The sequence below is a fragment of the Calliopsis andreniformis genome, chromosome 10, assembly GCF_051401765.1.
Source record: "Calliopsis andreniformis isolate RMS-2024a chromosome 10, iyCalAndr_principal, whole genome shotgun sequence".
Lineage (NCBI taxonomy): Eukaryota > Metazoa > Arthropoda > Insecta > Hymenoptera > Andrenidae > Calliopsis > Calliopsis andreniformis.
In genome coordinates, this window is record NC_135071.1 from 5,061,082 (window position 1) to 5,073,490 (window position 12,409).

Sequence of the window (12,409 nt, forward strand, 5' to 3'; positions counted from 1 at the left end):
AAAACACGCAGCTCGTATAGTTGCATGTGTAGTTGTGCGTCAAATTCTCGAAACTCGCGTGCCAACTCAGGGCAGCACGGGCCTCCTGATTAGAAGCTGCCTGGTGTGTTCAAGCGGAACTAAACTTGTCAGTTTTTTACTCTGTTTTATCTCTAACCTGGCAAAAAGCACTGCCAAATCGCGGTGACGCTTTACGTCCTCATATTGGAAGGTTTTGAGCTGGAAAAGAGCTCATTCGATAGAGGAAGGTTCAATTTAGCCCGCGCTGGTCATGATTTCGCTCAGAACAATCTCTAAATTAGCTAAAAATGCTTAGATTTCATGACTGTGAATTTGTCGATTTTTGCTTTAGTTTGAACACTCATATTACTGAACATCAGCAGAATCTGATTAAATAATGACCAGCGCGGGCTAGATTGAACCTTCCTTTATCGAATGAGTTCTTTTTCATCTCAAAATCTTTCAATATAAGGGCGTAAAGCGTCAGCGCGTAAACCTCTGTTTTTGCCTAATTTTGTCGGTAATGTCACCGCCCTGACATATCTGATCCTAGGCCCTTATATACCCGCTAGTCGGAGGTCGCGCATGCGTAATGTCTTATTTTCTAATGGCGGTCTTATTCTAGTTGTAAATGAAAACGTATGATATACGTTGTGTTTATGTTAAAATATAATTGGAACTTATAATATATGATATAAAAATAAGGTATAAAAATATTAATTAGTATTAAGATAATAGAATACGCAGTAATATAATAATAAAGTATTAGAAGGATACAAATAGAGAGAGATGGCAATAGATAGAGAGAGATAGTAATAGATAGAGTGAGATTGAAATGGATAGAGTGAGAGGGAATACCGTGGGTCGTTACACTAGCCTGTATTTCACGGTACGTGCCCGAGCTGTATTTATACCGTAAGAGTTAGATTTTCTTCGCAAACGATATGTGTTTGAAATCGAAGGCCTTTTGAAATCGGTCGAAGAGGACCCTTTTTTCATAATGCTTCAAGTACGCGAGTCGCAGTGAGAGATGCACATTGAGGGATCTAACACCCGAAACACTTCAGTCCTAAAGACAAAGAAAGCAATAGGTCTTCTAGCACTGAAAATCCTATTTTCTATGTTTCTTATTAGTTCTTCACAGAACTGTCACCGATTGAGTCTTGCTATTTTTTCGATAAAAATGGTGTTTGATTACTTTTTCCGGATTCTACGAACTTGAAAACGCTGAAAAATATAATTCGGATAGGTCTTGTCATTAGTGAAATCACGGTTGTGTCACAGTCAAGGCACGATCACGATACAGTCACAGTATTTTTACATACATCGGCATTTTGCCGTCATCGGATTAGGCATTGATCATTGGTTCTTGCAGATGTACCGGTCAGCGCAGCGTAGTTGGCAGAATAACAATCCAGCTGCCCTGGTGACGGGTGTTAGTTTGCTTCTAAACGTTCACTGAGAAAGATACTTATTCAAAAATTTGTAAACCACGCGTTTATCTACTGAAATGACTTCGATAGCACTTTATTGACAGATCAGAACGAATCTCTGACTGCCATCCACGCGAGAGCTGTAACATTGTAACAGCGAGGGCGTATAATAACGTAGAACTGAAAAACTACGTAAAAGTTAAAGGTATCGTGAGCGTACTCCGCGAAATCCGATCCGCTTCTTTAGACTGCGTTGAGTGAATCCGCGAAGTTCGAAATAGGAAAGTGCGTACGATAAGGAAAACTGCGTTGGGAAGCGATCAGAAGCGACCAGCGAGTCGATAACTTACAAGGTGGCAACGCTGAAATTGTACTGACATACAGGACGAGTTGGTATGTAATTCGTAACCTTCCTAAATATGTATGAAATTGTTAAACCTAAACAGAATCTACCAGCCCACTTTCCCCTCTCTCCTTCCACTACACATAAGATAAAGTTTAATCAAGGTGTGCTTTAGCACTTTAAAAGATCAAGAACCCTAAAGGTCGATCTCCGCCACTTGAGACGACCACCCGTCTAGTTAGACCAACTCATTTGCCTCGTAGGGAAACACAAGTAATAGTAAACCAAAGATGGTGGTGGCTAAAAGTGAACGTAGTCAGCTTGCCATGCAAGAACTCAGAATTTGAATCTTGTTTCTGTTCCGCTCTCTTTTTCATCTCATATATGTTCCCGTATTTACTACATATTAAGCGATACAATAGTGCCGCGACGCCAAGTATGAACGGGGCACTACTATGTACACTGTTTGGAGTTCTGCATATGAAAAACTTTAGTCGTGTATATCATTGGATCCATACCTCAGATCTAAAATTCAATGGTATTATCATAATATAATGTTGATACGATCTTCCGATTAAGCCTAATCTCATCAAAATTGGTGCATCTGTTGCTGAGATCTCGTGCTGTAACCCAGATAACTGCTACTTTCAGCATTTTATTTTCAAGATTATCTTCTTCTAACAATAAGACTAGATGTCCGTACGTCCGCATGTCTGGATGTCTATCATGTAAAGTTCTTTCTATACTGCATATCGAACGTAGTATCTGTCACTTAGATAGAGATCATTATTCGCAGCCAACAGCCTTTCTTGAGAATATTATTAATTTGTAAGTATAATTGTTCGTACAAAATACATACAGAGATATTCCTCAGAATGTCATCGTTTGATCTCTATACTCATCTCTCAAAAGTTCATAAAGATCTCTGAGGATCGTATCAGTAGCGGATTTACGCACAGGCAATTGCCTCGAGATCCGTAAGACAAAGATATTCTGTACGCGCAAATGAACAAAATATGTAGTATTAGCATTCGCTACAAAAAATTTCAAGCAAATCGGATAAAGGTTTACGGAGTTATTGTTAGTTTTTATCCACTAGAATGTGGATATAGCTACTTTATTATCGCGATAAATGTGAAAGACACGTCTTTTCTAATGCTTGGTCTAAATATTCTTAATTTTATATCAATTTAATTTTGCATAAAAATAATTTATATATTTTAATGGGGCTCCAGAAATTTGGAACATCTCAGGCCTCTTAAAGACTAGATCTGTCATTGCCCCCTTTTATGAAATCGAAAAAAGAAAATATTAGAGCAATTGAAAAGACTATGTGTGGTTTGTGTCGCTTGCCGGTAATTCGAACAGTTAAATCTCAGCGTTTCAAGAGCGAGAGAATAAGATTTATATCTACCTTCTCTCATGGCTTTTCACAGTTGTCCGATGTGCCGAGCTGACATACACGTGGCTTGTATATTAATTGTGTAGCAGAGGAGGAAATTTTCGAAGTTGCATTTCCAATTTGGAATCATATATAACATGATATATAATATAATCATATATAATATGATTCCAAATTTGGAAGAATAATAAATGTGCTAAACGTTTATAATTCACAATCGAACACCATTTTTGTTATTCTTGACTTTCTAATATGCGCTTATAAAATCATCTTTTATAGGTATATATTTTTTTGCAACTTACTTTCGTTATGCAAACAGTTAAATAATTATAATTATTTTATTCAAGAAAGATGTGTAAATACAACCTTCTCCAGAACTAGCGGTACAAGTGGAAAAGTGGTACGTTCAATTTTTTGATATCATGCTTTCCTTTCGAGAAAATTGAGTTCGAATTTTCGCCGAGGACGAAAGTATCGAAGTTTCAGAGATCTGAAGGGTAAACGGAGAAAGATGAATGTTTCTAGCTTACAGTTACTTATGTACATCTGTACTTGATCGAAATTTAAACTCAATTTTTTTAAAAAATGAAGCACGATATCGAATATTTTTATTTTATATTTTCGACTTATTTTTTTATGTGAATCGTTACCTTTCCACTTACACCAACACTTCTGAGACACGCTGTACATGTACATTTAGAACAGTATGACTTACCACAATGAAAACTGTCGTATACATGGAAAGAGCGGAATGTCCAGATGGGAATGATTTACTGGAGTCTGAAACAAACCACTCTGAATCTACTGTATTCGTACACGTGTATACTTCCACATATCTGAAACAAAATACATTTACACTTCCTAAAGTATTTTAATGGAAACAATATAAAGCTTACATTCAAGATGACATACATATACACACATGTGAGATACATCCAGGAAGTAAGTTCCAATTGATTGTTAAAAAAAAATTCAGAAATTTATTTTCAAAACATTTTGTTTCCATTACATACTGCATATGTTAAACTACTTTTCCACATAGTTTCCATGTTAAAAAAAAGTTCAGAAATTTATTTTCAAAACATTTTGTTTCTATTACATACTGCATATGTTAAACTACTTTTCCACATAGTTTCCACCATTATTCAGACACATGTCATAACGGAGCACCAGTTTTTGGACCTCTACCTTAGAGAATGATTTCGCTTAAGAGTTTGTTGAATTCTTACCTAATAAGCTCAATAATTACCACAGGTGTCTATTATGAGACATTAAAAAACTGTGTCGTGTTAACCAGAGTAAGAAGCACCACATACTTACTCGCGGTGTTGTGTTGTTTCATGACAATGCTCGAGCATACACTGTTGCCTAGACTCAAGATTTCATTTTATTATTTGTTTGGAAACAAACTGATTTATCCTACTTACATCTAATTTTAAATAACACTAAATCATTTTCATCTATTTCTGCGCCTGAAAATCATCATAAGTGGCTTGAGTTTCCACCACGACGACGATGTCAAAGACATTGTGAACGCTAAGCTTTCATCTCAGGCGACATCAGCCTGTGATGCGAGGAAACGAAAACTGATACTCTAAACAAACTATGGAGTCATTCCACGCGAAATCGGGCACGTTTTGGAGTAAGTTTTTGTAGATTGCTCAAATCTGAATTTGTTGTAGTCTTTAACGATATTTAAATGTACCCCAAAGTATTTTTCAAAATTTTGAAAATTGTCGATTTTACAGCTGTTTGAAGTTAAGAGCTAACTTGTTTTTAAAAAATTATAGCTATTGAACTAGTAAGCGGATGAAGATGAGCTTTACGGTGCTTATAGAGAAAACATTGAAGTTTCTAAACAAAATTATTTCGATTAAAAAAAGTTGTTAAAAAAAGTTGTTGTGTGCCGCGACGGACGCGTCGTCGCTGGCAGCCTGTGCATTGTTAAGCGATCCATCCTGCATTCCTTCCTGCCGCCTGAGCGTCGCCACTAAGGATAAGGACAACTACTCCTAATATGCTTGGTGCTGTCGATCGCATCCCTCCGATTATCTTGTCTAGGCAATTAAGAGCATCCCTTAGTTCCCGTCAAAATTCCATACCACCCACAACGACCCCACGTGAAGGGTGTAAAACCTGAAGCAACCGAGGCTTTACACGACTATTCCTAATCCGGACACCGAACGCAACGTATCGCTAGTAAAACCCAGTGCGTACTTGTTTCTTTGTAAAAAGCTTACCTTTTCTTGGGGTACGTTTAAATATCGTTAAAGACTACAACATATTCAAATTTGAGCAATCTACAAAAACGTACTCCAAAACGTGCCCGATTTCGTGTGGAATGACCCTATGTAGAAAAGTAGATTATGAGTTATAGAATGTAATAGCTACAAATTAGTTTTGAAATAAATTTCTGATTTTTTTAGACAAGCAATCAGAACATACTTTCTGGATATCCACATACATAGTACGTAAGTAGTTATGTTATGAACATAAGTATTTAGAACACTGTTCAAGCGAGGATTCGCGTGGCGTTTATCTATGTTCAAGAAAGTTGAAGCACTACATACCACATAAATATGTATACAGGGTGTCTCACATAAGGTGGCGGAGCCGAAAAGGGGAGATTCCTGGGGTGATTCTAAACACCCTTTTCCTTTGCAAAAATGTTCTCTGAAGCTTTGTTAACGAGTTATTAACGAAAAACATCGACCAATTAGAAAGCGCGAATAGCGAGCGCTCGGCCGTTCAGTGACAGGGCATAAGCTACGCGTAGTGTTTCCTACTCGCTGTGCTCGAATCTTGTACAAGAAACTTAAGATCTCTATGTTATTGCCCAATTTCTCTTAAACTATTAGATGGAAAATTATGAAAAAAATCAGGGACACGTCAGCTATTCCGACACATATTATGGAATTTTTTCAAATTTTTAAATTAATTATCTAAGTTGTAAAAAATAAAAATCTAGAAGAAGAATATAAAAATGCCGATTTAGTAAAGTAATGCTATAGCAAGATAATAACAAACAATGTTTCCGTAGTTCCTACAGATTGTACATTATTTTACTGGGTATCAAAACATTGAAAAATGTACAAAAATACTTATTCCATAAAGAATGAACGAAAGTTGGACGTATTAGTTGCTGCAATCGGTAAAAAGTACGGACACATCAGTTTTCATTTTTTTAATTATGGCGCACCGAATAATAATTAATAATAATAATAATTATTATCAGCAGTTCCATATTTCATCCGTCCGAATGCATCGAAAGGACTTGAACGGTAAACGCGACACAACCCTCGCGACCTTCGGCTTCGCTGTACCGCTGTACTTGCAGGCCAATACTTGTGATCATAAACGGCCACATCTGCGAGACACTCGTTGCCGTCTCCTACTCTAATCCGATATGCCTTTGCTTTTCCCCATGAATTTGCTTGTAACTTTTTCGACCCGAAGAGGAGACTACCACCTCCACTAAAAAAAAGTAACCGAGGAAGATCCAACCTCGTTGGTGTCAACTAATAAATCAAATTCGAGTATTTCGACGAAACTACACCCCGAGAAGTCGCGCTGGAGGGATGCGAGGGCACGAGGAACGAGACTTCGGAAAATTCGCCAGTATCAATCGCAATTTCGCCGCTGAAGTATGTAACATCTTGTTTTTATTTACGGAATGCCGCAGAACGTTTCAAAATAGTCGATTGTCGGTTATTAAAAGGTCAAGTGCTCGTTTAGTGAAGTGATCAGTGTTAGTGACCGCGTAGTGTTGTAAATGCAAGGTGTCTTCTTGTGGTCTTGGATACCTGCGATCAGCGCTACCTGGGCATCATCCCCCAATGTTCGGGATCGGCACAACGACCTAATGGAGCGAGTGTTCAAGCAGCAAGTGAATTCCTCTCCGAATGGGTGAGTTTTACAGTGAGTTTTCAATGTTTCAATACACAGTAAAATAACGTACAAGCCGTAGGAATTACGAAAACATTACTTTTTATTTTTTTTACTATGGCATTACTTTACTAAATCGGCATTTTAAAACTCTTTCTTCTCGTTTTTTATTTTTTACAACTTGGATAATTAATTTAAAAATCTGAAAAAATTCTATAATATATGTCTCAATAGTTAACGTGGTCCTAATTTTTTTCATAATTTTTCCTTTCATAATAGTTTTAACAAAATTGGTCAATATCCTTCTTGTCTCTCGTTTTTTATGTTTTAGAATTTTGATAATTAATTTAAAAATCTGAGAAAATTCCACATTTGTCGCGATAGCTAAGGTGTTCCTAATGTTTTTCATAATTTTTTATCCTATAGTTTATAAGAAATTAACACTAACATTGTCTGTTTTTTCTACAACTTGGCTAATAATTTAAAAATCTGAAAAAATTCCACAATATTTGTCGCGATAGTTAGGCGTGCCCCTAATTTTTTTCATAATTTTTCATGCAGTACTTTAGGAGAAATTTGGCAATAATGTGTAAAGGTCTTGAGTTGTTTGTACAAGCCTCGAGCACAGCGAGTAGGAAACACTACGCGTAGCTTGTGTCACTGAACGGCCGATCGCTCGCTATCCGCGCTTTCTGATTGGTCGATGTTTTTCGTTAATAACTCGTTAACAAAGCTTCAGAGAACATTTCTGTAAAGGAAAAGGTTATTTAGAATCACCCCAGGAATCTCCCCTTTTCGACTCCGCCACCTTATGTGGGACACACTGTATATCGGTAACTCATGCGAAAGGTTAGATAGAAAAGCAGATGAGTGAGGGTTTCCACTGTTAGACAGTGATGGTTTAGAACATTAAGATAAATACTTTTTTCTTTACAAAACAAGATTTATAAATTTATTTAAAGCTAGCCATAACTCTCTGAGTCCGCTGGAGACGAGTAGGCTGCCAGCGACGACGCGCCCGCCACAGCAGTGCGACTCGACTCAGCGTCAACTTTCGGCAATTTTTACAGGGCCAATTTTAAAATGTCCATCTTTTTGAAAGTTGGTCCATCAAGGGGAAGGATCAAACTATATTCTCCTTTTTTTCCAGATTTTTAAAATCGCGCATCATCTTAAAAACCTGTATTTGTTTAAAATAATTGCAAAAAAGATGATTAAAAAACAATTTTTTTTAAATGAAATAATTTTTTTTACAAACTTCAATGTTTTCTCTATAAGCACCGTAAAGCTCATCTCCATCCGCTTACTAGTTCAATAGCTATAATTTTTTAAAAAAAAGGTAGCACTTAACTTCAAACAGCTGTAAAATCGACAATTTTCAAAATTTTGAAAAATCCTTTAGGGCACGTTTAAATATCGTTAAAGACTACAACATATTCAAATTTGAGCAAATTACAAGAACTTGCTCCGAAACGTGCCCGATTTCGCGTGGAATGATCCGAGAGAGAGAGATTTAAAGTGAAGCTTACTCTTTGGCTCTTGAAACTCAAACGCTATCCAAGTCGCGGTTAAGCAGCACGAGACATGCTCAATCTTTTGGATTGTCCAAATATTTGCACTTCCCAACTTACAACTAAAATGAGACTCTTCAGTGTGATTCTCAGAGAGTCGTATGAAATTCTGAGAGATGAGTTTGGAAATTAAACGATGACATTTTGTAAAATATCTCGTGCTAATGCGTACTTCTTGGGAACAATTAAAACAAATCTATGTACAGACTGTAGCAGGATGTGTGATAAAACTAGAAAGGTATATATGTATACAATAATGACATTAGCACTGCTTATTTTTTCACATACGTATGAAGGCCAAGGATAGTCAAATACACATATATGTCGGAATAGAATTGTTTGAATCTATCCTTTATTGAACAATTCACGAGTAATACAAACACGCGACAGAAATTCAGAAAAAGAACAAGCGTCATTGTGATAACCGCAAATCGTCTCGCAGTCCGTACATCGAAGCCGTAATCGTAATCGCAATCGTAACTTTTACCGTAATCTTGTCGTCTCGTGATTCGCGTTATTCTGTTTTCGCGCGCCGCGGACGCGTCCATTTATCTCAGGCCGATGGAACATTCTCGACTGATCTAGATGTATGTAGTTCGAATTTAACGTATGACGGCTCGTCAACCGTTTTCGCGGCGTATAAAAACAATATATACAACAGACGACGCTCACGCACGCGCACACACACACGCTCGCTCTCTCGCACACATACCAACGCGGGAGAGTTCGCACATCACGATCAGCTGTTCGTTATATTAAATTTGAGTCTTGAGACGTTGCGAATTTTCTCGACGCTCGCTGTCTACATATATCAGACGAATCTTTAAATTCAATTTTCCCGAAAACTATGTATCTTATAAAAAAACTATATTCTTTACTTTCAATTTCATTCCATCACCCTCTTTTCAATTGTACCACATGCCCTGTCACATTCTATATGTTGAGAAGTTAACACTATCATCAAAATAAGCGGTGGGGTAATTGCGAATAATAGTTTGATTGTAAGTGACAGGTCCTAGCTTTGATACCTAGTCTAAAAAGAACTTCTTCTTTCTTTTTTTAAATATTTAAATTGCATATAACAGTTTGTTACAAATATTGTAATTGTTTTACACAAATTTTCATTCATAAATAAATATATAACACATATATTTAAACTTTTTTTTACTTTTTTCTTTGTGTTCTATCGAGGAATTTCCAGTGCTTGGACGCAGTGTCGAAACATACGCAATGCAACGTTTCCGTATGTATGTGATTTATTGCATTTGTTTTCTCATGTGTTGTGTTTGATTGTGTTCGGTTAGTCCATAATAAAATTCCATAATTTGTATCGCAATAGCTAACATGTCCCTGATTTTTTTTATAATTTTTTATCCAATAGTTTATGAGAAATTGGACATTAACGTAGAGATCTTGAGTTTCTTGTACAAGACTCGTGCACGGTGAGAGCAAACGCTACGCGTAGCTTGTGAACCGTCATTGGTCGGACGAGCGTTCGATACCCGTAGTCTCTTATTGGTCGATGTTTTCCGTTAATAACTCATTAACAAAACTTTAGAGGACATTTTTGCAAAGGAAAAAGTTGTTTAGAATCACCCCAGGAATCTCCCTTTAATGGCTCCCTCACTTTGTTTGGGACAACACTGTATACATGTAATATGTATGCATTCTTATTTTAGAGAAAAATTCAAATATATTTTTTAGATATCTATTTATGAATGAAAGTTTGTACAAAATAACTGCAGTATTTGTGAAATAATGCTATACGCAATCTAAATATTTTAAAAAGACAACCGCAGCTACCCAATAGCCTTCATTCAGAATGCTATTATTAATTTCAAAAGATATGTATATACACAGACTTGGATTGATTGTTCATAAAAAATACGCATAGAAATATTTCAGAAAACGTCATCACTTCTAGACTTGTCCTTAAAAATTTCATAAAAATCTCTGGGGGTCTCACCAATAGTGGATTTATGCACAGGTAGTCACCTCGTGATTCGTAAGACAGGATCGCGAAAAATATATGTATGTATGCATTATTTCACCAGAAATTCCGTACGTGCAACAGCGCAATTGAACAGAATAGCATTAACAACAACTACCAAAAATTTGAAGCCAATCCAACGAAATTATACTGAGTTATTGTTAGCTTTTCGTACTTAGAGTAAGGATTATATAGCTACATTATTATCGCAATATATGTGAAACAAATTTCTTTTCAAATACTTGATCCAAATATTCGTATTTTTATGTGTATTTAATATTGCATGAAAATGAAATAATACATATTGCCCATAATTTATTTATTACAATAGAACTCCAAAAATTTGTGAGGTCTCGGTCCTCTTGAAGATTAGATCCGCCACTGCCCCCTTTTAACAAATCGAAAAATGAATATATTTGGGCAATTAAAAAGATCGTGCAGGCTCGTATCACTTGCCAGCAACTTGAACAGTTGAATCTCAGCGTTTCAAGAGCGAGAGAGTGAGGGTCACATGTGCTTTCTCTCGCGACTTTCCTCAGCTGTCCATGCGTCGAACTCGCATACACGTGGCTCATGTAATAGTATATGTATATAATGGAGGGGGAAATTTCCTAAGCCGCGTCCCAAATTCGAAATCATAGAATAGCTCCATCTCGCGTTGAGTAAACAGGTACGTGTTTGTAGGTAATACTATTTCTATAACGAAAACTGTAACAGCAGATACCAATGTGGCAATTTCGAAAAGTCACGTGACTAGTCAACCCCCTTAACAAGACGTACTAGATTGTATTATCGAACTGTACAACAAAAACTTTAATAAATAGACGATTCCTTGTAAAGAATTCCAAATTAATAGTAAAATACTTACTTATCAGTGCAATTCTCAGCCTCACGTGGTCTACATGTATCTAAAAAATGTGGCCTCGGTTCACCGATGAGAGTTTTCATGACATCACAAATAAATGTCAAAGCGACTATTCCAATTGTATAATGTCCGTACCACAGCCACACTTGTTTTGTTCTTGATCCAGCACATCCTAAAGTTACGTCATAACCGTCTACGGGATGACATAAAAATTCCGCTATCCACATCTACAAATATGTTATTAATATGTAAATACAAGAAAATTCCTATTAACACATTCATTGCCAGCATTACACATTCGAAAATTAAATTTATATTCATATTTACTAAATCTGAATTGTATATAAGTAAAAATTTGTATGTTTTGCAGAAAATCGAAAAATAGAGCATGTCCTGTGATAGAGGTTTGCGCTCCGTGATGTAGTGGCGAAAGTGTTAATAACATTTCAAACATAAACTATAAACAAAATGCAGATTCAACTCATATAATTAATAGTATGGTAAATTTTCTTAATTACGTGCTAAACAATAACGTTGAACTAAATGTATTTATTATAACGGAATTTTGTGTAACAGATTTTTTACGTGTATAGATTTCTTTATATATTAAAAGACAAAAAATATAAATATTATTACACTATAGATCTTTATGCAACTGCATATTTTCATAAATCTGCTAATGAAATGGAATCTAAACACTGCAATTTATACTTTATTTTTTGTATTTTTGTATTATTTGCATTTTCTAATTTTTTATGGGTTCAAAATACATAGGGTTCCACAGTTTAGTTTTTATAGTACAGTAATGTCTCGATACGAATAAACTTTTCAGCTCTCAATACAAGCCCGTTGCTATTCCCACCATTTTGATTGTAATTTGCAGCGACGATGATAGTTACAGGCAATAAATTTCGCTCGAC

General features: G+C 36.1%; 1 protein-coding gene across 2 annotated transcripts in view; it reads right to left on the reverse strand.

The window, feature by feature from the left end:
* LOC143184832 (phospholipid phosphatase 1) overlaps positions 1–12,409 on the reverse strand; it is a 137,064-nt gene that overhangs the window by 16,503 nt on the left and 108,152 nt on the right. For both annotated transcript variants that reach the window (XM_076387340.1, XM_076387342.1), the window contains exons 4-5: positions 11,493–11,716; positions 3,894–4,014 (exon numbers count right to left, since the gene is read on the reverse strand). In XM_076387340.1, the coding sequence (XP_076243455.1) occupies positions 3,894–4,014; positions 11,493–11,716 (345 nt within the window). The remainder of the gene's footprint in view (positions 1–3,893; positions 4,015–11,492; positions 11,717–12,409) is intronic.